The 26,212-nt window shown below is 51.6% G+C and overlaps 1 protein-coding gene across 1 annotated transcript; it reads right to left on the reverse strand.

Annotated features, from left to right (window-relative positions):
• Window positions 1–826: 826 nt before the first annotated feature.
• On the reverse strand, window positions 827–23,747 carry CCDC15 (coiled-coil domain containing 15). Its single transcript, XM_073657363.1, has 10 exons — window positions 23,498–23,747; window positions 16,646–16,795; window positions 15,924–16,133; window positions 14,453–14,563; window positions 12,097–12,258; window positions 11,349–11,468; window positions 8,260–8,363; window positions 6,256–6,420; window positions 4,921–5,069; window positions 827–1,210 (listed from the first exon to the last, which is right to left on the reverse strand). The coding sequence occupies exons 1-10, from the start codon at window positions 23,684–23,686 to the stop codon at window positions 1,095–1,097; spliced, it is 1,476 nt and encodes a 491-aa protein (XP_073513464.1). The 5' UTR covers window positions 23,687–23,747; the 3' UTR covers window positions 827–1,094.
• Window positions 23,748–26,212: the final 2,465 nt, after the last annotated feature.

The following is a 26,212-nucleotide window of genomic DNA, read 5'->3' on the forward strand; positions in this document are numbered from 1 at the left end:
TGCATTGATGCGGCTGCTGGATTCAGTTCTGCTTGAATGCACATGAAGGCGTTAGCACACGGCGCAGGACTTAGTGCAGACCCCAAAAGGGTCACACAGAGCAGGAGTTAGTGCAGACCCCAAATGATGAACATGAAGTCCTATGACTCTACTACAAACCCACAGGCTGTGGCTGACATATGGAGCCTGGTGCAGCAGTGAATTATGGATCTGCTCAATACTGTTAAGGTGTGACCACATACACTTCCTAAGCAATATCTGCCTGTTTTATTTGCCCCCCTTGGATGTGGTTCAGCAGCAAATTTCTGCAACATGAAAAGAAGTTAAATCTGCAGGTCACTTTCTGTGCAGAAACTTTCCGTAGCGTGTGAATGAGCTTTGTATAATCTCTAGTCTGCTGATTTAATCCGCAGTGATATCACCTGTGCAAATCATCTAATCTGAGAGAACAGTGGAGCAGATTTCTCCTGGGAATCCTGACTGACAAGGGTGCCGCCCCGGACAGATAACGGACACTAAATCCTACGTAACGGTGCGATCAGGAATCATTCACGGCTGCCCCCTAGTGGAGAGATGTAGCAGCACAGACTTTGTCTTCTTCCCAAGTGCGCGCGGTCGTATATTCTGCGTCGGACGTATCTGGAATCTTGCTGACGTTTTGAGATAAATTTATTCTTTGTGACTTGGAAACATTTCTGCACACAACCTCTCCACTTTCGCAGTAATATACGGATGAAAATCTGTTTTTTTAATCTGTAAGTTTTCATAATTTTAGTTTAAACAACAAAAATAGTCACAAAACTAGTAAAAAACCAAAACACGTGGATTAATAACTGCACAAAAACATTTATCTCATGGTAAATCCCCCCAGAGACTTATAGAACTGTATATGCACAAGTCCTGTACGCGATCAGTCCAGCACACAACACACCACAGTTTCACTGGAACTGCTGCTGCAGAACATCTTAAGTCATTTATCAATGTGTAAAATACGTATGTCGTAGGTCAGCACGAATGGCGACACGCACGTGTGAATCCTTGGTGCTGGAGGATATGGATTAATAACTCCTTGTCCTACAGCGGAGATCTGTGCATTATCTTACAGCTCGTGGTTCTGCAAAGCTGATGTTACAGGCGGAGAATCTGGAGCCAGCCGATCCATCCCACATGTCACGAGACAAGAGCACGGATTGCAGGGCGCGACTGTACGCTGCCAGGGAGAAAGAAGAGAGAAAAAAAAGTTATTGAAAAGGAATAAAATGACAGACAACAAAATATTAGATTTCCAGCCATTCTTAAGGCGTTTTGAGGTAAGAGGGGGCAATGCGGACCCTCATCTATTCACAAGGGCAGGACAGCCATAGTTGTTCTTTAGGACACTCATATTTTCTATACAAACCATGCACCAAACGTCACCAGGTTTTGGTGCAGGATTCTGGCACATTTAGAGAAGTAAATCTTCCGCCACGTGTCGCCTCCTTATAGATAATGATTTGAATCTGCAGTAAAATACCTCAGGAAGTCCATATGACACGTCTACATTTATAGGAATCCATGCCGCAGACATGCAGTCCATATCCATACCCCCTTCCCAGGCCGCAGACACGCAGTCCATATCCATACCCCCTTCCCAGGCCGCAGACACGCAGTCCATATCCATACCCCCTTCCCAGGCCGCAGACATGCAGTCCATATCCATACCCCCTTCCCAGGCCGCAGACATGCAGTCCATATCCATACCCCCTTCCCAGGCCGCAGACATGCAGTCCATATCCATACCCCCTTCCCAGGCCGCAGACACGCAGTCCATATCCATACCCCCTTCCCAGGCCGCAGACACGCAGTCCATATCCATACCCCCTTCCCAGGCCGCAGACACGCAGTCCATATCCATACCCCCTTCCCAGGCCGCAGACACGCAGTCCATATCCATACCCCCTTCCCAGGCCGCAGACACGCAGTCCATATCCATACCCCCTGTCCCAGGCCGCAGACACGCAGTCCATATCCATACCCCCTGTCCCAGGCCGTAGACACGCAGTCCATATCCATACCCCCTTCCCAGGCTGCAGACATGCAGTCCATATCCATACCCCCTTCCCAGGCTGCAGACACGCAGTCCATATCCATACCCCCTTCCCAGGCCGCAGACACGCAGTCCATATCCATACCCCCTTCCCAGGCCGCAGACACGCAGTCCATATCCATACCCCCTGTCCCAGGCCGTAGACACGCAGTCCATATCCATACCCCCTTCCCAGGCTGCAGACATGCAGTCCATATCCATACCCCCTTCCCAGGCTGCAGACATGCAGTCCATATCCATACCCCTGTACCAGGCCGCAGACACGCAGTCCATATCCATACCCCTGTACCAGGCCGCAGACACGCAGTCCATATCCATACCCCTGTACCAGGCCGCAGACACGCAGTCCATATCCATACCCCTGTACCAGGCCGCAGACAAGCAGTCCATATCCATTGCCCCTTCCCAGGCCACAGACACGCAGTCCATATCCATACCCCTGTCCCAGGCCACAGACACGCAGTCCATATCCATACCCCTTTCCCAGGCCACAGACACGCAGTCCATATCCATACCCCCTTCTCAGGCAGCAGACACGCAGTCCATATCCATACCCCCTTCTCAGGCCGCAGACACACAGTCCATATCGATACCCATGTCCCAGGCTGCAGACACGCAGTCCATATCCATACCCCTGGCCCAGGCGCAGTCCATATCCATACCCTCTTCCCAGGCCGCAGACACGCCGTCCATATCCATATCCCTGTCCCAGTCCATATCCATACCCCTGGCCCAGGCCCCAGTCCATATCCATACCCCCTTCCCAGGCCACAGACACGCAGTCCATATCCATACCCCCTTCTCAGGCAGCAGACACGCAGTCCATATCCATACCCCCTTCTCAGGCCGCAGACACACAGTCCATATCGATACCCATGTCCCAGGCTGCAGACACGCAGTCCATATCCATACCCCTGGCCCAGGCGCAGTCCATATCCATACCCTCTTCCCAGGCCGCAGACACGCCGTCCATATCCATATCCCTGTCCCAGTCCATATCCATACCCCTGGCCCAGGCCCCAGTCCATATCCATACCCCCTTCCCAGGCCACAGACACGCAGTCCATATCCATACCCCTGGCCCAGGCCACAGACACGCAGTCCATATCCATACCCCCTTCCCAGGCTGCAGACATGCAGTCCATATCCATACCCCTGTACCAGGCCGCAGACACGCAGTCCATATCCATACCCCTGTACCAGGCCGCAGACAAGCAGTCCATATCCATTGCCCCTTCCCAGGCCACAGACACGCAGTCCATATCCATACCCCTGTCCCAGGCCACAGACACGTAGTCCATATCCATACCCCTTTCCCAGGCCACAGACACGCAGTCCATATCCATACCCCCTTCTCAGGCAGCAGACACGCAGTCCATATCCATACCCCTGGCCCAGGCCGCAGTCCATATCCATACCCCCTTCTCAGGCCGCAGACACACAGTCCATATCGATACCCATGTCCCAGGCTGCAGACACGCAGTCCATATCCATACCCCCTTCCCAGGCCGCAGACACACAGTCCATATCCATACCCCTGGCCCAGGCGCAGTCCATATCCTCTTCCCAGGCCGCAGACACGCCGTCCATATCCATATCCCTGTCCCAGGCCCCAGTCCATATCCATACCCCTGGCCCAGGCCCCAGTCCATATCCATACCCCCCCTTCCCAGGCCACAGACACGCAGTCCATATCCATACCCCTGGCCCAGGCCACAGACACGCAGTCCATATCCATACCCCTTTCCCAGGCCACAGACTCGCAGTCCATATCCATACCCCTGGCCCAGGCCGCAGTCCATATCCATACCCCCTTCTCAGGCAGCAGACACGCAGTCCATATCCATACCCCCTTCCCAGGCCGCAGTCCATATCCATACCCCTGTCCCAGGCCGCAGACACGCAGTCCATATCCATACCCCTGTCCCAGGCCGCAGACACGCAGTCCATATCCATACCCCCTTCCCAGGCCGCAGACACGCAGTCCATATCCATACCCCCTTCCCAGGCCGCAGACACGCAGTCCATATCCATACCCCTGTCCCAGGCTGCAGACACGCAGTCCATATCCATACCCCCTTCCCAGGCCGCAGACACGCAGTCCATATCCATACCCCCTTCCCAGGCCGCAGACATGCAGTCCATATCCATACCCCTGTCCCAGGCCGCAGACACGCAGTCCATATCCATACCCCTGTCCCAGGCCGCAGACACGCAGTCCATATCCATACCCCCTTCCCAGGCCGCAGACACGCAGTCCATATCCATACCCCCTTCCCAGGCCGCAGACATGCAGTCCATATCCATACCCCTGTCCCAGGCCGCAGACACGCAGTCCATATCCATACCCCCTTCCCAGGCCGCAGACACGCAGTCCATATCCATACCCCCTTCTCAGACCGCAGACACACAGTCCATATTCATACCCCTGTCCCAGGCCGCAGACACGCAGTCCATATCCATACCCCCTTCCCAGGCCGCAGACACGCAGTCCATATCGATACCCCCTTCTCAGGCAGCAGACACGCAGTCCATATCCATACCCCTGTCCCAGGCAGCAGACACGCAGTCCATATCCATACCCCCTTCTCAGACCGCAGACACACAGTCCATATTCATACCCCTGTCCCAGGCCGCAGACACGCAGTCCATATCCATACCCCCTTCCCAGGCCGCAGACACGCAGTACATATCCATACCCCCTTCTCAGGCAGCAGACACGCAGTCCATATCCATACCCCTGTCCCAGGCAGCAGACACGCAGTCCATATCCATACCCCCTTCTCAGGCAGCAGACACGCAGTCCATATCCATACCCCGTACCCAGTCCGCACCTTTGGGGTTCTTGTAGAAAATGCAGTTATTTGCGCAAGTGTCCGGATGTGTGTCCCAGAAGTCTGATCCACAGCAGCACAGAGGAGGAAGCTTAATGTTATGCAACAACAATTTGTCTTTCATTTGGGCTCGTAAAGCTTCTATGTACCTGGAAACAGAGGCGGCATTATTCGTAGAAAAATGCAGTGATGGCCATTGTCACATTAAATCAGTACAGTCACACGTGCCCGTTAATAGGAAATAATGACGGCAGAAAATGCCATTTTCATTGCGACTGGCCAACCATCCAACCTATCTGTCCACCCTGTTAGAGGATATTGGGGCAAAGAAAGATTGGGCTGTTGGACTCTAATATGCCTGATCCTTTTGATCTCATGGGGGAAAAGCTGCTGTTGTAAGAGGTTGTCTTATCGTCATTAATTGGTAAAATTGTAAAGTGCTAGTAAAAACAAGCAAGTTTGCAATATGCCAATTATTAATAATCCTCTCCATTCTCCAGATTGGAGGGATTTTTAATTCTATTGTGTACTGCTCGTCGCCTAGGTTACCAGCCACCTCTGCAATCTCAGAGTAGCCGATTACCTAGGTTCCAAATCTCCCAGGAAGCTGGGAGACAGAGATTTTGAAACCGAATATCAGGCGCAAGCAGCAAGAAAAGGCGTCTGCTGCAGCGCCTCTTCCGATTTATTTCCATTGTGATATGTTCTGTCTTATTAAAAGACGTTTGGAAGGGGAAATAAAAAAAAAAAAAAAAAAAAAAAAAAAGCATGGTCACTTCTCTGAAACCGCTCCTGCTGGAAAGCGCTCCGTACTACGCGCTGTCCAATCAATAGGCTGCAAAAGAAAAAAAAAAAAAAAAAAAAAAACACTCCTCCAAAACACTTTAAAAACTTTCCAGAGAAAGAGCGCTTCCTGCTGCAGTTTTCCCTAGAAAATTCGTAATTTTTCAACGGCCCCACAAAACTGCGTGCACACAGCCTAATCCCCTCTATATTGAGACGCAACGCCCAGAGTGCATGTACATTGGGAAGGGGGCAGTTGTCAGGAAGCATCGCCATTGGCTAATATGTGAGGACCCGGTCTGGCAGCTCACAGAACCATCCCATAAACCACAATAAGATTTAATAGGAAATGGTTTTCACCGGAGTGAAATGTAACTACCACACACACAAGATAATGTCTAGAATTACCCTTTACAAACCACAAATGACTCGTCAAACAACAAAAAGTGATAAAAGTCCGACCAGGACACGGGGAGGAAGTGAAAGGGTTTACCGTCAGCACAAACGGGCCCCCGCTGGCAGACGCCCAGCAGGGATCATCCCTGGATTTACCGGTTGGAGTGTTTGGCTTTCTGTACCAGCTCCCTTTCCTCGTCGACTGTCGCCTCTTGCAGAGTCTCCTCTGGCTCAGACGACCGGCTCTGGATACTGGGATGAGCAGAAAGGCGCAGACGTTGTTCCTCCATCAGTCGTTCCACCTCTCGGTCAGACTTCATTCTGTGGGAGAAGAGATTACACTGAAACCCCAACACACAACGTTACATCAGTTTAGTCCGGGGTTGTTGCGGGCATCCTCCGCTCAGCAGCGCACGGGTCGGCAAAAACAGGAACTGAAATATATTCTGCTTCATCAGATGAATGAACCAAACAGCGGATCCGTCACCTGATTCACAATGCAATCTACATACATCATCACAGAGATCTGAAACCACAAGCTCAGCACAAGCTGCAGCTGTCAGTCAGGCTGGGTGGGCGGAGCCTGATCAGCTGTCAGTCAGGCAGGGTGGGCAGAGCCTGACCAGCTGTCAGTCAGGCTGGATGGGCAGAGCCTGACCAGCTGTCAGTCAGGCTAGGTGGGCGGAGCTTGGCCAGCTGTCAGTCAGGCAGGGTGGGCAGAGCTTGACCAGCTGTCAGTCAGGCAGGGTGGGCAGAGCTTGACCAGCTGTCAGTCAGGCTAGGTGGGCGGAGCCTGACCAGCTGTCAGTCAGGCTAGGTGGGCGGAGCCTGGCCAGCTGTCAGTCAGGCAGGGTGGGCAGAGCTTGACCAGCTGTCAGTCAGGCAGGGTGGGCAGAGCCTGACCAGCTGTCAGTCAGGCTGGGTGGGCAGAGCCTGACCAGCTGTCAGTCAGGCAGGGTGGGCAGAGCCTGACCAGCTGTCAGTCAGGCAGGGTGGGCAGAGCCTGACCAGCTGTCAGTCAGGCAGGGTGGGCAGAGCCTGACCAGCTGTCAGTCAGGCAGGGTGGGCAGAGCCTGACCAGCTGTCAGTCAGGCAGGGTGGGCAGAGCCTGACCAGCTGTCAGTCAGGCAGGGTGGGCAGAGCCTGACCAGCTGTCAGTCAGGCTGGGTGGGCAGAGCCTGACCAGCTGTCAGTCAGGCTGGGTGGGCAGAGCCTGACCAGCTGTCAGTCAGGCTGGGTGGGAGGAGCCTAAATACATCAGACTCATTGTCTCCTTCACTCTTTAGCTGGACTCATAAAATACTCATTTTAACATTAGGATTAAAACAGCCATGCTGACATGAATTTTCAAAGTAAGTACACTAGCCTCATCAGGTGTAAGGGATCTTTTTAATATTGCATGCATTTTTTTTTTTTTTTTTGCGAAATCTGATGACAAATCCATTTTAAGGCTATGTTCACACATACTGGAAACAGAGCAGGTTATCATCCTGAATTTTCAAAAATAATTTCTGCAATGCGGATACAAATCCAGTTTCGGAAGAGGATTGCATGTGGCTTTGTTGCGCTTTTTCCCCATTGAGTTCCATGGGGGGGGGGGGGGGGGGGGGGGAATCCGTCCGTATACTTTCCATCTGCGGCCATGTGGCAATGCTTTCCTGGCCTCTGTACCTGGGCCGCTGCAGTGCTCACATATGACGACATGTCATCGCTGGAGGCTGAGTGTACACAGACCAGGGAAGTGTTACCACAGGGGCGGCGACACCTCAGCTATTTTCTGCAGAGAAAGTCACAAAAGTGCAGATTTGCAATGTAGCTTATTCTGCAGCAAATCCAGCATTTGTGAACCTACCCCCAACAACGACAACTTCTGCAACTCAGAAAAGTGTTTCCAGGAGTTGTCACTTCCTTTCACCCCCCCCCCCCACAGACACATTTCCTTACTGATACTGAGCACACGACAAAAAAATTCCTCCAAGAGTAAAATCCCTATAAATTCTCCGTTCCATCCCCAATTCATTTCGGCGAGAATTTTCTGAATTATATAGGAAAAAAAAAACAAAAAACTGAATATGCAAAATCTAAATTGCTTTACTGTAGCACTGCTGCAAATACGAATCGTGGCCGATTGGGCAAGTATCAGTCAGGTTGACTCCTTACTTGGAGATTTTCCTCTCGTGCTCCTTCTGCCTCCGCATCTCTTTCACCTGCTCTCGCTCGATGTCCATGAAAAGTCTTCTGTACATCAGGTACTGGCTTTGTCTCTAGGATGCAAAGTTATTCATACGAGTTAATTGCGAGGAACAAGAGTCACTTTAAGGCAAGAAAATTAGTATTTTTCTACTTTATGTAGATGAAGATCAATCACTGGAAAACACTTTTGACTTGAAATGAACAAATTAATTTACGAGACCCAGGTCCAGGTGCCACGTCACGAGTCCGTGGCCGCTGAATGGGAGCAGCGCAGAGGAGTATTAAACCCACGTGGCTGCCTAGGTCGCTGTCCTGCGACGCGTTTGTAGGATGATGGGCGATCGTGGTCATGTGAACTGAACGTCCCGTACTGGTAAGGTTTATTACCTGCCGACATGTGAGTCCGTTTCTTAGAATCCCCGGGTGCCACAAATGTTATCACTCCCAGCAGTGCAATCAAAATAATTATATAGCACTCAGTATCCAAAGTGACACCGCCGGAGGCGATTATACGAGCGGCTGTACTTTCACACACATAATTAAAGCTAATTATAGGGGACGCGCTTCTATTTACCGTGTAAAGGTTATAAATACATATGAGCGGAGTAGACACTACCTGTCCGGCGTCGCCGAGACCTGTAGAGGAATGGAGGAAAGCGAATAATAATGTGTAACGATATTTGACTCTGCTACCTGTGCGTCTGCAGACGATCAATCAGGGAGTCCCACTATGGCAGTGATAAAACACACGGCGGTGCACACAGCTCTGCCGCAATCACACTCATCTCTGCCATCAAATTTCACCCTCTCTAAGCTGTGCTGGGGGGAGTGATCTTTTCACCCTGTGTGATGCTGCCTGCTTATGATTGGTTAACCTCATGCAGGGTAAGAAGTACACGCCCTCCTGAGAATAATCTCTGGATTTATAAATTATAACCTAAAACTTAACAAGCGAACATCTCCGCAAATTAAAAAAAAAAAAAACTCCACGTGGCTCTGCAGCTGCTATTGTATGATGTGGCCAGTTTAACATCCTCAAACCGGTGAAACATCCTTTTTAATGATAAATGGTTAAAATTGCAAAGTGCTGGTAAAAAAAAAAAAGTAACGGTGCCATTAACCTCTTATTAAAATCCACATCTTGTTTTCAAGAATAGAGGTATTTTTAATGCTGTAATTTTACTACTTATTTCCTAGGTAATAGTCACCTCTCCAGTCTATCAGCGCTGGCCGATTTCCTAGGAGTGAAATTTTTACAAGTTTTCTAGTAAGAATTGTAAGTGCTGCCCTGAAGTGGCTGAATTGGTAGACCCCGCCAGCTTCGGTGCCCCTGTGATCCCCCATTTCTGCAGAGAAAACGTTAAGTCTGTCTGCAGCATTGAAAAGTGCAGTTTGGACTAGATGTGCAAACTATGCCGCTGGTCCTTGCTGTCAATCATCAAGCATGCAGGAAGCCGGTAGCTGAGGAGCGGTGTTCTCCTGAAGACAGAAGATGAGAAAACCTCTTTAAAGTCTGCAACAAATTCGCAGATCACAAACTTGCAACGCCGGTCAATTCTGCACTGCAGTGTGTGGACGAAATTTGCTGTAATATGCGCCGGATAGGACAGACAATGCACGGTCTATCCTACCCTCAGGATACACCAGCCATTAGTTTTCTGACCTGTGGAAATCTCTGCTCCGCTGGAGGATGACTGGCTGGCTGCAATCACCGGATAAACATCTGGAAGTCACCCAGATTATTTGTGATGAGGGTATCGCACTGCCAGGATAATCACACACCTTTCTTATCTTTATGGTCCTCGTGGCTCCAGAACTCAGGGTGACTAACATGTGGGGCACAAATTAAACTGCCAGCAATAGAGATTAATAAGGAAAGGGTCAAATTGGCCGAAATATTCTCGCCCCGCTGGATACATGAGCCAAGTCGTCATCTGGCAGGGAGATATGCTTCTCCCATTGGCCAAGTCTTATGAAATGCCAAAAGCAAATAATAAAAAAGGAGATGATTGCATCGAAACCAGTATAATCTCCGGTCGGTGCAGAGACTCCCATATATTTGGCTCAGTACAACATTTTATTGTCTTTACCACAGGATATACTGATACTGCGGCAAAACCGTGACCACTATCAGGGTCCGTTACACCAGCAGCTCTGGCAAAATACCTCCCAATTGTTTTAAATATTTTTTTTTATGTTTTAATTACATGTTTTTTAGCATACCTATTGCTTACACTTACTCCTAACTAGTTTTGATTGAGCGTGCTCGTTTAACCTTTTAAACTAGCACGCTCGGGTGCTCGCCGCGTAGTTTCGGCATCTATGTTTCAGCCGCCGCGGCTGCATGTCGCGGCTTTTAGACAACTGTGACACATGCAGGGATTGCCTGTTTGTTAGCCAATCCCTGCATGTGTCACAGCTGTAACAGCCGCAACACATGCAGCCGCGGCGGCTCAAACACAGATTAAGAGCACGCCAAAACTACTCAGCGAGTACCCGAGCGTGCTAGTTTAAAAGGTTAAACGAGCACGCTCCCTCAACTATACTCCTATCCCAAATACTAGATCAAAAGAGAAGTGGCGCTGCTCACTGAATAGTGAAGGAGGGAAGGTGAAATTTTGCAACTCCCTAAAACTTTAGCAGGATGGGTGAAAAACTTATGGATTGGTGGGTGTTAAACCTCTGGGGTCCCAACAATATTAGAGGGAACTTGACAGAAGATTCATGCTGCTTGAATCAAGAAACCGGCAGCGCTACTGCAGCCATACATATTCTACAAGCTGCGGCGGTTCAGAGCCGGCATAGGACCATGGATCTTGGATGATTAGTCCTAGAGGCCGGACGCCATAACTTACAGGTCTCTTCTTATGTGCAACATTCCTGAAACATGCCATTAATCACAATGAGCAAAAACTGATGACCTTAAAGGACCGCTGGATCTGTCTCTCGGCCAAAATTCAACCCCACGTATAAAATAATGAGATCATTGGAAAAAATAATGGATTAAATAAATAAATGAACTAAATAATTCATCGCTCATTAGTTCTTTCACCCACTTGTTTTCGTTCTTCCTCTTCATCAACGCCTGGGCGAAGTACGAGTGCCGCACGGTAATCTGTGTTATATGCTGGCGCCGGCCCAGCGCAGTACGACTCCTTCATTAAGCGATTACACACCTGAGACAAAGAAATCCAGGAAAATACTTCAGCACTAAGGACATGCAAAACTTCCCAGACTTAGCGGAGAAGTAGTTTATAAAGATTATATACTATAACATGCATATTGGGTTGCAAGCAAAAAAAAAAAAAAGAAAAATAAAATAATGAAAATCCACAGTTCGCTCTGCTGGTGATGCACAGAGTAAAGCACTGGGTCGGTCCTGTTTACAACACTATGAAGAAAAGCTGTTCCTGCAAACGTCCATATTGAAAAAAAGTCCATCACTGGATCCTAATGAATAGGATAAATCATTCTTAATATACATTCTGGTTCATCTGCTGGAACATGTACATTAGACTAGATCCACACGCACCGTTATTGGCCTGCTGCTGCAATTTTTTAACGATTGCTTTCACACTGTGCAGTTTTCAAGGATTGCTGCACTTTGACGTGTATTTGATCTACTTTGCTGAAAAATGTTTCCGATAAATCACATTAGTAACCAAGAAAGAGAATTACAAGAGGCCATAGCAGCTAATTGTGTGAGCGAATGCATCTTTATCAGATCTCTCATAAAGTAAGGGAAACACATGACATTTTATAGATCAACTCCAGTGCAGAGATGGGCTCGGATCGTGGACTCACGGATTTTACAGCCGTCATGGCATTTTCTTTCTCCAATAGATGCCTATGTGATTCATGAGGAAGCAGCTCCACAGGAAGGTCATGATATCCCCGCAGAGAGACCTCCTCCTCCTCCTCGGCAATCCGGCTGCGTAACACCGGCGATCTCCGGGATACTGGATTCTGGGGAAACACAAGGAACAGTTTAAGATCAGTACATCGCCAGACTATGCTCCAAAAATCAGTCGTGTCAACTTAAATTACGTCCTCGCATGATATTCACATCAATGGCGCCTCCTGAGAAGAGCAATAAAGCTCAATAATTCTGCACTAAGCATAGACGGAATAGACAACATTGACTTCAATGGTGCAAACAGAGCCGCCATGTGTCATAGATCCGGTAGATAGATAGATACACACACTGTCATGGCCAAAAGTGTTTGCACCGTCGAAATTGTTCTAGAAAATGAAGTATTTCTCCCAGAACATTATCACAATTCCACATGTTTTGTTATACACACGTTTATTTCCTTTGTGTGAACTGGAACCACAACAGGAAAAAAGGCAAATTGGACATAATTTCACACAAAACCCCCCAAAATGGTCTGGACAAAATTGTTGGCACCCACAACTTAATATTTGGTTGCACCCTTTGGAATAAATACCAGCAATAAATCGCTTCCTATAACCATCAGCTTCTTACTCCTCAGCTGGAATCTTGGACTCTTCTTACAATCTGCTCCAGGTCTCTCATATGTGAAGACGTCTTCTCCCAACAGCAATATTAAGATCTCTCCACAGGTGATCAATGGGATTTAGATCCGGACTCATTGCTGCCCCTTCAGAACTCTCCAGCGCTTTGTTTCCAGCCATTTCTGGGGGCTTCTTGAAATATGTTTGGGGTCATTGTCCTTCTGAAAGACCCATGACCTAGTATGCAAACCCAGCTTTCTGACACTGGCCACTACATTTGTGACCCAAAATCCTTTGGTAATCTTCAGATTTCATGATGCCTTGCACACAGTCAGTGCACCCATTGACAGAGGCAGCAAAACAACCGCAAAACATCTTTGGACCTCCACCATATTTGACTGTAGGTAGTGTGTTCTTTTCTTTGTAGGCCTCATTCCCTTTTCGGTAAAAGTAGAATGATGTGCTTTACCAAAAGCCCCATCTTGGTCTCATCTGTCCACAGGACGCTTTCCCAGGAGGATTTTGGCTTACTCACGTACATTTTGGCAAACTGCAATCTAGCTTTTTCCTGTCTCTGTGTCAGCAGTGGGGTCCTCCTGGGTCTCCTGCCATAGCGTTCTATTTCATTCACATGTGGACGGATAGCACGCGCTGACACTGATGTTCCCTAAGCCTGCAGAACAGCTTGAATTTCTTTAGGACTTGATTGGAGCTGCTTATCCACCAACCGGACTATCCTGCGTTACAACCTTTCATCAATTTTTCTCTGCTGTCAACGTCCAGGGAGATTAGCTACAGTGCCATGGGTTGTAAACTTCTTGATTATGTTGCGCACCGCGGAAAAGGGAACATCAAGATCTCTGGGGATGGACTTGTAACCTTGAGATTGATACTGTTCAATAATTTTGGTTCTCAAGTCCTCAGACAGTTCTCTTCTCCTCTTTCTGTTCTCCATGCTTAGTATGGCACACACACAAACCCACAATGCAAAGATTGAGTCAACTTCTCCCCTTTGTATCTGGTTTCAGGTGTGATTTTCATATTTCTCACACCTGTTACTTGCCACAGGTGAGTGTGAACGAGCATCACATGCTTGAAACAAAGTTGTTTACCCACAAATTTGAAAAAGTGCCAACAATTTTGTCTGGCCCATTCTTGGGAGTTTTGTGTGAAATTATGTCCAATTTGCCTTTTATCTCTGATTTTTCATGTTGTTCCAATACACACAAAGGAAATAAACACGTGTATAACAAAACATGTGGAATTGTGATTTTCTGGAACAAGGGTGCCGACACTTTTGGCCATGAATGTGTGTGTGTATATATATATATATATATATATATTTTTAATTATTATTTATTTATATTTATTTTATGCATCCAGCTACCAAAAATCACTTTTTTTCCCATTATTCTTTTGTTCACCGTATCCCATTTGCAAGGAAAGTCATCTAGTCGTCGATCTTGTAATATTCACCTCCATTTTTTTTTATTGCAGGCTGAATAGCCGACATTGTATGTTGCAAAACCGATTCCCAGAATAAAGATTTACAATCCGGATGCGAAGGCATCAATCATAAATTTGGGTCTTGGTGTTCTTACAAGTAGCAGTTTGCAGCTTGTTATTATCTCGCCCTTTGGAATGGCATAAAGCGATCGGCCATAAATGAATAGTGAGGACTCACATCTCTGGTGGGGGAAACCTTCCAGAGGCCACCAGGCAGCGTTAACTCCTCGGCCTCCACCGTCTTCAGCGCCGCCAGCCTGCCGCGCACCTGTCGCATGGTATTTTTGAGCTGTTGTGAAACACAAATGAGGTTAATAGCAACTTACACTAAGGATAAAAATCTCATTAATACCGCAGCCTAAGGTGCGTATTAGGTCACATTCACACGGTCAGTATTTGTAAGCCAAAACCAGGAGTGGGTGATAAATAAAGAAGTGGTGACGTGTTTCTATTATACTTTTCCTCTGATTATTTCACTCCTGATTTTGGCTTATAAATAATGATGTAAGATACTGATCGAATACTGAACGTGTGAACTCACACAGCTGGAAGCAGCTGATCTTCTGCGGTAAGAAAGGATCAGGCATGCTGAAATCCAATATGCCCAATGCTTCCTCCCAACCCCATTGACATCCAAGGTCAAGGTGCGCCAGGAGATCACCGGTGCGGAAGAAATGCTCCATTACATAATACATCACTGTCCGAAACTGTGTCCGCGCTGATCATTACCCCGAGCACAAGAGAAAAGATAAAACCGCTATGGCGGTATTAATAATGAGGGCTGTCCATGGGATTTATACAAGAAAATGCTGATTACAGGAAGGACTGGAAGTCTATGAGGTGTATGGAAGTCCTGGCACTCTGACAACAGTCATGTAAAAGCATGATGAGGCATGTTGGATTGCAGCATACCCAATCCTCCTGTTCTCAGCGTATATTACCGTGGGGGGCAGAGATGTCTGCAGGGGCTTGTATCCTTCTGCCCATCAAAAACATGACATACATACATGTATGTATGTATGTATGTATGTATGTCTCAGCATTGGAAGAAGCAGCTGTAACAGCTGAAGGTTTGTTACAATGTATCAGAGACAGCTATCACCCCGGAGTCCAGAACATGATGATTTATTAATTCATAGAGGACTACCGCGGGCAGGGACACAAAAAAAATACATATATATCTTACGCGAGAGGAGAGTATTACAACCTGCTGACATGAACAAGGATGTTTCCATTCTTTGACATCTTAAAATAGTGAATAATTTACAAGCCTCGAGACCCATCTCTGAAGACCACTCAGCCCCTGCCGCCGCGGTTCCCCTCCCTCTCCGTGTTATGGATGTGTCATATTTGTAGTAATTGTCCTCATCATAGTTTATACAACAGTGTAAAGTGAGAGGCCGACATTAAAGTAATTTCTGGAATAATAATAATTATTCTTATTAAGCAGCAATTCCACCCAAACCTTAAAGTGACAGCTCACCCCGACACCTCTCCTGTCACATCCCTAAAGCCATTGGTGGGGGTACAGGTATCTGAGGAAGGGCTGCTGAATTGCATTTTGTATGGACACCAGAAAAAAAAAAGACTAGACAAAATAAAGAGTTGCTTACCGCAGACGCAGAGCGCCATCATCAGGAGATACTTACTGCTTTAGCGTGCTCAGAGAATAACTTATTTCCATCCTGCTCCTCCGGGTCGTCCGCAGGGTCATCACTAATCCTCCGAGCGGACACCCAGTGCTTGCGAGGGCTGCAGATGGCGACTGGTGTATTGCGGTAAGTGCAGGTGTTTCTCTTTGGGGTAAAATGCATGGCTGCATCTGCGGACTGTGCAACGACGATTCCCTCCCTTGTCACCTGCGGGACAGAAGAAAGACCAGGGCATAATAAATTAGTGCACAAGACCAGTAGGGATGTCCGCGATGCAGGCGGCGCCCATCTCATCAACCATTTAGCTTTATCATCTGTTGGGGTGACCTGACGGGCACAGAAAATGAGTAAACCGGAATCTCACACCACGACACAAGACCACGTGGCACAGTCACGTTTGCATCTAATAAGCCCTTGTCTTTCTATGCACTTCAAACTAGGTTTTCTCCGACAGACAGCAGCGTTTCAAGCTAAAACATTCACTAGTAAGTGTCCGCCCGCGGCTCGGACAGCATGAAAGGTGACATCTTCCCTTTCATCTAACACAAGGTGTTGTGACGTGACGGCTGGTACAATGTCACCGCGGCTCACTAATCACATGAGATCAGTCTGTTCCATAGGATTCGGTGTGTTTTTCCCCCATTAGTTGGTCACCGGCTCCTCTCCTACCTGCACTCACACACATGGTGGCAGGTGAGGAGCTGCGGTGGGATTCGTACCGCATCGTAGGATTTCTGGAGCTGATGCCTCTTGCGCTGTTTGGCGTGCTGATTAACCCTTCGCTTCACCTCCCCTTGAAAGCGAATCAGCCTCTGCTCCTTCTCCCTCTGGTACTGGATCAGTTCATCTTCAATTTGCCTTGCAGGGACCTAAACCAAGAGAAACAAGACGTTAGGCAGCCCCATGAGGAACACACTGGTATCTCCTGCCATCTAGTGGCTGTACCTGGAATTACAGAGTCTGCAGCTTCAGAGCTGAACTCCCCCTAGCGATTCCTGCTTATTCAGTTCCGGCCCCAATGCATTACCTCCTGGAAAGAGTCATCTGTTCAGTGTCCGCACAGTCATCTATAGGATGTGACCTGACCTTCTTCTGCATTACAGAAGCACAGTTTTCTTCTAATAGCAACCAGCAGAATTGTGAATGAAGCTCTGGACTAGAAGAAACTCCTGGACTCCATTGGTACCAACATTGAAAATCACATTTTGTTGCATTTCTCCATTAAAGGGTAACAGATGTCATTCTGCTTGTACAGTTGTTTTGATTTGAGGGTCCGGATCCCGAGATGCCCAGCAATTTTTGCAACTGGATTATTTTCAGGGTAAAAATATATGGAGGGGTTGTACCAAGTTTGGAAGTTATGCCCCATCTATAGGACTGCTGGGAAGACCACTGATCCCGAGAAACCCCCACACAAGGAGTACCGGGCAATAGTGATATTGTGCACATCGCAACCATTTATCAGTCTGCAGCTGCATATAGTGACTGGACAACCCCTTTAAGGAATCTGCAGACTGTATATACTGGGGTTATATGTGCACAGTGTGTGAATGTCCGCAGCACATCCCACTCACGCGAAAAGATGTGCGATCTGCTAATGCCCGAGAGTTTAGGTGTTGATCGCTGCCATGTTCACACTGATGATCGGCGCCAGGTTTCTTATGAAGGTTTGTTTGTGTGAATGATCCTTTATGCAAGCAGGATGGTACAGTTGCAACCATGCGGCACCAAGCGACAGGTCCTATTAACTGGATCACTGACTGAGACTCCAAGACTATTACTGCCAAATGTCAGATCCGGAGCACAGGAACAAAAACCTGGTGACAGACTCCCTGCAACGGCCTCAGGCTGTGTTCACACTGTGCTTTCTCAGCTACATTTTTTTTTGTGCAGGAAATCCTCTGTGTTTAACTGTCAACGTAAAGTGGATGTGATTTCATTAAATCTGCTCCCTGCACCTGACTGCTGAACTGTGCAGTCTTCATACAGAAAACATACCCTGGTTATGTTCACACAGGGAGTTTTTGCAGCTTTTTTTTTTTTCTGCATGAAAAATGCAGGTAACAGCTGTCTGTGTATATTAATGCGCGTTTTTCATGCTTTTTTAGGTTTTTTAAGGCCTTTATTTGAATAAACAAATGCCACAAAAGATGTTTAAAACCACCAACGGCAGCCAAAAACCTCACACAAGTACTCAGGAAATTATCAAAACCTGCTAAACAAAAAAAATAAAACACCGTCTGGAGCGTCTTCCTCATTCGGCCCCATGGATAAGACTGTTGCGTCTTCTTTCATGGCTGTGGGGGTCTGTGCACACCACGCGATTTAGTCTTGGATGAACTGACGGATTTTTCATGCTGAACAGGCTCAGAAAACTTTTGCGCATTTTTTTTTTTCAGCCGTTTCCTGAACATTTCCCTAAGGCTGTGTGCACACGTTGAAGATTTAATGCGTTTGTGTCGCGTTTTTTTTTCTGCACGGATTTGTGACAAAACCTGATGGCAGCAAAGTGAATGAGAAACTTGAAGTCTCGTGCACACGTTGAGTATATATGACTTGCAGATTTGGTGCAGAAAGTAATCTGCTCCATGTCAATTCTCTGCGCGTTTTTGCCTACATTTTTCAACCATTGAATGCACTGATAATAGTTTTGGCCCGATGCTTTGTTTGGAGTTTTCTCCTGGTTTTTGAGACTTTTTTCCACTGTCATTTCTTTCACTCCTCTGAATAATGAAGAAACGCTGGCGGTGGTATAAACAGAAACGATGACAAAAATCTCCAAGAAACGTCTCCTGAGCCTCCCAGAGACTTGTGTTGTAAAGTATGGAGCGCCTGTCCAGCTCCAGAAGAACGGTCAGCTACCCCCTCTAGGCCTGCCCCTTCCAGGACCGCTCCCCTCTAGCCCTGCCCCCTTCCAGGTCCAAACCCCCCTCTAGTCCCGCCCCCTTCCAGGTCCAAACCCCCTCTAGTCCCGCCCCCTTCCAGGTCCAAACCTCCCTCTAGGCTCGCCCCCTTCCAGGTTCGCTCCCCCTCTAGGCCCGCCCCTTTCCAGGTCCGTTCCCCCCTCTAGGCCCGCCCCCTTCCAGGTCCGCTCTCCCCTCTAGGCATGCCCCCCTGTAGGCCCGCCCCCTTCCAGGTCCGCTCTCCCCTCTAGGCCCGCCCCCTTCCAGGTCCGCTCTCCCCTCTAGGCCCACCCCCCCTTCCAGGTCCGCTCTCCCCTCTAGGCCCACCCCCCTTCCAGGTCCGCTCTCCCCTCTAGGAACGCCCCCTTCCAGGTCCGCTCTCCCCTCTAGGAACGCCCCCTTCCAGGTCCGCTCTCCCCTCTAGGAACGCCCCCTTCCAGGTCCGCTCTCCCCTCTAGGCACGCGCCCTTCCAGGTCCGCTCTCCCCTCTAGGCACGCCCCCTTCCAGGTCCGCTCTCCCCTCTAGGCACGCCCCCTTCCAGGTCCGCTCTCCCCTCTAGGAACGCCCCCTTCCAGGTCCGCTCTCCCCTCTAGGCACGCCCCCTTCCAGGTCCGCTCTCCCCTCTAGGCACGCCCCCTTCCAGGTCCGCTCTCCCCTCTAGGCACGCCCCCTTCCAGGTCCGCTCTCCCCTCTAGGCACGCCCCCTTCCAGGTCCGCTCTCCCCTCTAGGCCTGCTCCCCCTCTAGGCCCGCCCCCTTCCAGGTCCGCTTCCCCTCTAGGCCCGCCCCCTTCCAGGTCCGCTCTCCCCTCTAGGCCCACCCCCCCTTCCAGGTCCGCCCCCTTCCAGGTCCGCTCTCCCCTCTAGGCACGCCCCCTTCCAGGTCCGCTCTCCCCTCTAGGCCCGCCCCCTTCCAGGTCCGCTCTCCCCTCTAGGCCCACCCCCCCTTCCAGGTCCGCTCTCCCCTCTAGGCCCGCCCCCTTCCAGGTCCGCTCTCCCCTCTAGGCCCGCCCCCTTCCAGGTCCGCTCTCCCCTCTAGGCCCGCCCCCTTCCAGGTCCGCTCTCCCCTCTAGGCCCGCCCCCTTCCAGGTCCGCTCTCCCCTCTAGGCCCGCCCCCTTCCAGGTCCGCTCTCCCCTCTAGGCCCGCCCCCTTCCAGGTCCGCTCTCCCCTCTAGGCCCGCCCCTTTCCCCTCTAGACCTGCTCCCCTCTCTAGGTCTGCCCCCTTCCAGGTCCGCTCCCCCTCTAGGCATGCCCCCCTCTAGGCCCGCCCCCTTCCAGGTCCGCTCTCCCCTCTAGGCCCACCCCCCCTTTCCAGGTCCGCTCTCCCCTCTAGGCACGCCCCCTTCCAGGTCCGCTCTCCCCTCTAGGCACGCCCCCTTCCAGGTCCGCTCTCCCCTCTAGGCACGCCCCCTTCCAGGTCCGCTCTCCCCTCTAGACCTGCTCCCCCTCTAGGCCCGCCCCCTTCCAGGTCCGCTTCCCCTCTAGGCCCGCCCCCTTCCAGGTCCGCTCTCCCCTCTAGGCCCACCCCCCCTTCCAGGTCCGATCTCCCCTCTAGGCACGCCCCCTTCCAGGTCCGCTCTCCCCTCTAGGAACGCCCCCTTCCAGGTCCGCTCTCCTCTCTAGGAATGCCCCCTTCCAGGTCCGCTCTCCCCTCTAGGCACGCCCCCTTCCAGGTCCGCTCTCCCCTCTAGGCACGCCCCCTTCCAGGTCCGCTCTCCCCTCTAGACCTGCTCCCCCTCTAGGCCCGCCCCCTTCCAGGTCCGCTTCCCCTCTAGGCACGCCCCCTTCCAGGTCCGCTCTCCCCTCTAGGCCCACCCCCCCCTTCCAGGTCCGCTCTCCCCTCTAGGCACGCCCCCTTCCAGGTCCGCTCTCCCCTCTAGGCACGACCCCTTCCAGGTCCGCTCTCCCCTCTAGGCACGACCCCTTCCAGGTCCGCTCTCCCCTGTAGACCTGCTCCCCCTCTAGGCCCGCCCCCTTCCAGGTCCGCTTCCCCTCTAGGCACGCCCCTTCCAGGTCCGCTCTCCCCTCTAGGCCCACCCCCCCTTCCAGGTCCGCTCTCCCCTCTAGGCACGCCCCCTTCCAGGTCCGCTCTCCCCTCTAGGCACGCCCCCTTCCAGGTCCGCTCTCCCCTCTAGGCACGCCCCCTTCCAGGTCCGCTCTCCCCTCTAGGCACGCCCCCTTCCAGGTCCGCTCTCCCCTCTAGGCACGCCCCCTTCCAGGTCCGCTCTCCCCTCTAGGCACCCCCCCTTTCCAGGTCCGCTCTCCCCTCTAGGCACCCCCCCCTTCCAGGTCCGCTCTCCCCTCAAGGCACCCCCCCTTCCAGGTCCGCTCTCCCCTCTAGGCACGCCCCCTTCCAGGTCCGCTCTCCCCTCTAGGCACGCCCCCTTCCAGGTCCGCTCTCCCCTCTAGGCACGCCCCCTTCCAGGTCCGCTCTCCCCTCTAGACCTGCTCCCCCTCTAGGCCCGCCCCCTTCCAGGTCCGCTTCCCCTCTAGGCCCGCCCCCTTCCAGGTCCGCTTCCCCTCTAGGCCCGCCCCCTTCCAGGTCCACTTCCCCTCTAGGCCCGCCCCCTTCCAGGTCCACTCTCCCCTCTAGGCCCACCCCCCCTTCCAGGTCCGCCCCCTTCCAGGTCCGCTCTCCCCTCTAGGAACGCCCCCTTCCAGGTCCGCTCTCCCCTCTAGGCACGCCCCCTTCCAGGTCCGCTCTCCCCTCTAGGCACGCCCCCTTCCAGGTCCGCTCTCCCCTCTAGGCCCGCCCCCCCTTCCAGGTCCGCTCTCCCCTCTAGGCACGCCCCCTTCCAGGTCCGCTGTCCCCTCTAGGCACGCCCCCTTCCAGGTCCGCTGTCCCCTCTAGGCACGCCCCCTTCCAGGTCCGCTCTCCCCTCTAGGCACGCCCCCTTCCAGGTCCGCTCTCCCCTCTAGGCACGCCCCCTTCCAGGTCCGCTCTCCCCTCTAGGCACGCCCCCTTCCAGGTCCGCTCTCCCCTCTAGGCACGCCCCCTTCCAGGTCCGCTCTCCCCTCTAGGCACGCCCCCTTCCAGGTCCGCTCTCCCCTCTAGGCACGCCCCCTTCCAGGTTCGCTCTCCCCTCTAGACCTGCTCCCCCTCTAGGCCCGCCCCCTTCCAGGTCCGCTCTCCCTTCTAGGCATGCCCCCCTCTAGGCCCGCCCCCTTCCAGGTCCGCTCTCCCCTCTAGGCCCACCGCCCCCTTCCAGGTCCTCTCTCCCCTCTAGGCCCACCGCCCCCTTCCAGGTCCGCTCTCCCCTCTAGGCACGCCCCCTTCCAGGTCCGCTCTCCCCTCTAGGCATGCCCCCTTCCAGGTCCGCTCTCCCCTCTAGGCACGCCCCCTTCCAGGTCCGCTCTCCCCTCTAGGCACGCCCCCTTCCAGGTCCGCTCTCCCCTCTAGGCACGCCCCCTTCCAGGTCCGCTCTCCCCTCTAGGCACGCCCCCTTCCAGGTCCGCTCTCCCCTCTAGGCACGCCCCCTTCCAGGTCCGCTCTCCCCTCTAGGCACGCCCCCTTCCAGGTCCGCTCTCCCCTCTAGGCACGCCCCCTTCCAGGTCCGCTCTCCCCTCTAGGCACGCCCCCTTCCAGGTCCGCTCTCCCCTCTAGGCACGCCCCCTTCCAGGTCCGCTCTCCCCTCTAGGCACGCCCCCTTCCAGGTCCGCTCTCCCATCTAGGCCCGCCCCGTTCCAAGTCCGCTCTCCCCTCTAGGCCCGCCCCGTTCCAGGTCCGCTCTCCCCTCTAGGCCCGCACCCTTCCAGGTCTGCTCCCTCTCTAGGCCCGCCCCTTTCCAGGTCTGCTCCCATTCTAGGCCCGCCCCCTTCCAGGTCCGCTCTCCCCTCTAGGTCCGCTGTCCTTCCAGGTCCGCTCCCCCCTCTAGGCCCGCCCCCTTCCAGGTCCGCTCCCCCTCTAGGTCCGCTCTCCCCTCTAGGCACGCCCCCTTCCAGGTCCGCTCTCCCCTCTAGGCACGCTCCCTTCCAGGTCCGCTCTCCCCTCTAGGCACGCCCCCTTCCAAGTCAGCTCTCCCCTCTAGGCACGCCCCCTTCCAAGTCAGCTCTCCCCTCTAGGCCCGCCCCCTTCCAAGTCAGCTCTCCCCTCTAGGCCCGCCCCCTTCCAGGTCCGCTCTCCCTTCTAGGCCCGCCTCGTTCCAGGTCCGCTCTCCCCTCTAGGCCCGCCCCATTCCAGGTCTGCTCCCTCTCTAGGCCCGCCCCTTTCCAGGTCTGCTCCAAGTCTAGGCCCGCCCCCCCTCTAGGTCCGCTGTCCTTCCAGGTCCGCCCCCTTCAAGGTCCGCTCCCCCCTTTAGGCCCACCCCCTTCCAGGTCCGCTCCCCCATCTAGGCCCGCCCCCTTCCAGGTCCGCTCTCCCCTCTAGGCCCGCCCCCTTCCAGGTCCGCTCTCCCTCTAGGCCCTGCTCCACCTCTAGGACTACTCATCTCTTCTTTTAACCACTTTGGTATTTTTAGAAACCTGAAGTAGTTAATAAACGCTCAAAAGCCTGAACATGGGAACACAGAGGGGATGTCCGCTCTAGTCGGCGTTTTCTGACTTGATTTTCCTGCAGTAACCGCAGCAGTGTGCACACTCCTTGTCTGTGCCGGTCCCACCCCTGGTGCCGCCTATTACCGGCCCCGGTTCTCTGCCCCACAACCGGCGGCCTCCCGCACTCATCCTTACGTGGTCCGCAGCTCCCCGGTCTCCCGGCTCTATCCAGGCCCCGACAGCCGCCACTCTCCCCGGGTTCCGCTCCGCCAGCACTGCCTGGTTCACCACTATCCTGCTGGGCCTCGGGCGGCCGCGCTCCGGTTCTTCTCTCCTCCTCCCCGGACGCTGCACGGGCGGCGCCATCTCTGTGCGCACAGACATTCAAACTGCCGCGTCCAGAATCTCCATGACAACCCCTTCTCCTTCCGGAACTGAGGGACTGTGATTGACAGAAAGTCTGACCAATAGGATAAGTCCGTGTAGTCAGGTGGAATATGTACCGAGCACTCTGATTGGTTAGTAGAACCCCTGTGTATCAGAGAACAAGAATGTGTGATACTGTCTGCTGAGCTGTGTATCTAATCCTGTCCTGTGTGATACTGTCTTCTGAGCCGTGTATCTAATCCTATCCTGTGTGATACTGTCTGATGAACTGTGTATCTAATCCTCTCCTGTGTGATACTGTCTGCTGAGCCCTGTATCTAATCCTCTCCTGTGTGATACTGTGTGCTGAGCTGTGTATCTAATCCTCTCCTGTGTGATACTGTGTGCTGAGCCGTGTATCTAATCCTATCCTGTGTGATATTGTCTGCTGAGCCGTGTATCTAATCCTATCCTGTGTGATACTGTCTGCTGAGCTGTGTATCTAATCCTATCCTGTGTGATACTGTCTGATGAACTGTGTATCTAATCCCCTCCTGTGTGATACTGTCTGCTGAGCTGTGTATCTAATCCTATCCTGTGTGATACTGTCTGCTGAGCTGTGTATCTAATCCTGTCCTGTGTGATACTGTCTTCTGAGCCGTGTATCTAATCCTATCCTGTGTGATACTGTCTGATGAACTGTGTATCTAATCCTCTCCTGTGTGATACTGTCTGCTGAGCCCTGTATCTAATCCTCTCCTGTGTGATACTGTGTGCTGAGCTGTGTATCTAATCCTGTCCTGTGTGATACTGTCTGCTGAGCCGTGTATCTAATCCTATCCTGTGTGATACTGTGTGCTGAGCTGTGTATCTAATCCTATCCTGTGTGATACTGTCTGCTGAGCTGTGTATCTAATCCTGTCCTGTGTGATACTGTCTGCTGAGCCGTGTATCCAATCCCCTCCTGTGTGATACTGTCTGCTGAGCTGTGTATCTAATCCTATCCTGTGTGATACTGTCTGCTGAGCTGTGTATCTAATCCTGTCCTGTGTGATACTGTCTGCTGAGCCGTGTATCTAATCCTATCCTGTGTGATACTGTGTGCTGAGCTGTGTATCTAATCCTATCCTGTGTGATACTGTCTGCTGAGCTGTGTATCTAATCCTATCCTGTGTGATACTGTCTGCTGAGCTGTGTATCTAATCCTATCCTGTGTGATACTGTCTGCTGAGCTGTGTATCTAATCCTATCCTGTGTGATACTGTGTGCTGAGCTGTGTATCTAATCCTATCCTGTGTGATACTGTCTGCTGAGCTGTGTATCTAATCCTGTCCTGTGTGATACTGTCTGCTGAGCCGTGTATCCAATCCCCTCCTGTGTGATACTGTCTGCTGAGCTGTGTATCTAATCCTGTCCTGTGTGATACTGTCTGCTGAGCTGTGTATCTAATCCTATCCTGTGTGATACTGTCTGCTGAGCTGTGTATCTAATCCTATCCTGTGTGATACTGTCTGCTGAGCCGTGTATCTATTCTTATCCTGTGTGATACTGTCTGCTGAGCTGTGTATCTAATCCTGTCCTGTGTGATACTGTCTGCTGAGACGTGTATCTAATCCTATCCTGTGTGATACTGCCTGCTGAGCTGTGTATCTAATCCCATCCTGTGTGATACTGTCTGCAGAGCAGTGTATCTAATCCTATCCTGTGTGATACTGCCTGCTGAGCTGTGTATCTAATCCTCTCCTGTGTGATACTGTCTGCTGAGCCGTGTATCTAATCCTGTCCTGTGTGATACTGTCTGCTAAGCCGTGTATCTAATCCTCTACTGTGTGATACTGTCTGCTGAGCCGTGTATCTATTCTTATCCTGTGTGATACTGTCTGCTGAGCCGTGTATCTAATCCTATCCTGTGTGATACTGTCTGCTGAGCCGTGTATCTATTCTTATCCTGTGTGATACTGTCTGCTGAGCCGTGTATCTATTCTTATCCTGTGTGATACTGTCTGCTGAGCCTTGTATCTAATCCTATCCTGTGTGATACTGTCTGCTAAGCCGTGTATCTATTCTTATCCTGTGTGATACTGTCTGCTGAGCCTTGTATCTAATCCTATCCTGTGTGATACTGTCTGCTGAGCCGTGTATCTAATCCTCTCCTGTGTGATACTGTCTGCTGAGCCGTGTATCTAATCCTGCCCTGTGTGATACCGTCTCCTGGATGGTGTATCTAATCCTATCCTGTGTGATACTGTCTATTGAGCTGTGTATCTAATCCTATCCTGTGTGATACTGTCTGCTGAGCCGTGTATCTAATCCTATCCTGTGTGATACTGTCTGCTGAGCTGTGTATCTAATCCTGTCCTGTGAGATACTGACTGCTGAGCCGTGTATCTAATCCTATCCTGTGTGATACCGTCTGCTAAGCTGTATATCTAATCCTCTCCAGTGTGATACAGCTGAGCAGTGTATCTAATCCCACCGTGTGATACAGTTGAGCTGTGTATCTAAGTAGAATGGCGCGGAACCAGCTGCACAGAGTATTTCAGG

The sequence above is a fragment of the Phyllobates terribilis genome, unplaced genomic scaffold (genome assembly GCF_046119375.1).
Source record: "Phyllobates terribilis strain yellow unplaced genomic scaffold, ASM4611937v1 Scaffold_12__6_contigs__length_324123572, whole genome shotgun sequence".
NCBI lineage: Eukaryota > Metazoa > Chordata > Amphibia > Anura > Dendrobatidae > Phyllobates > Phyllobates terribilis.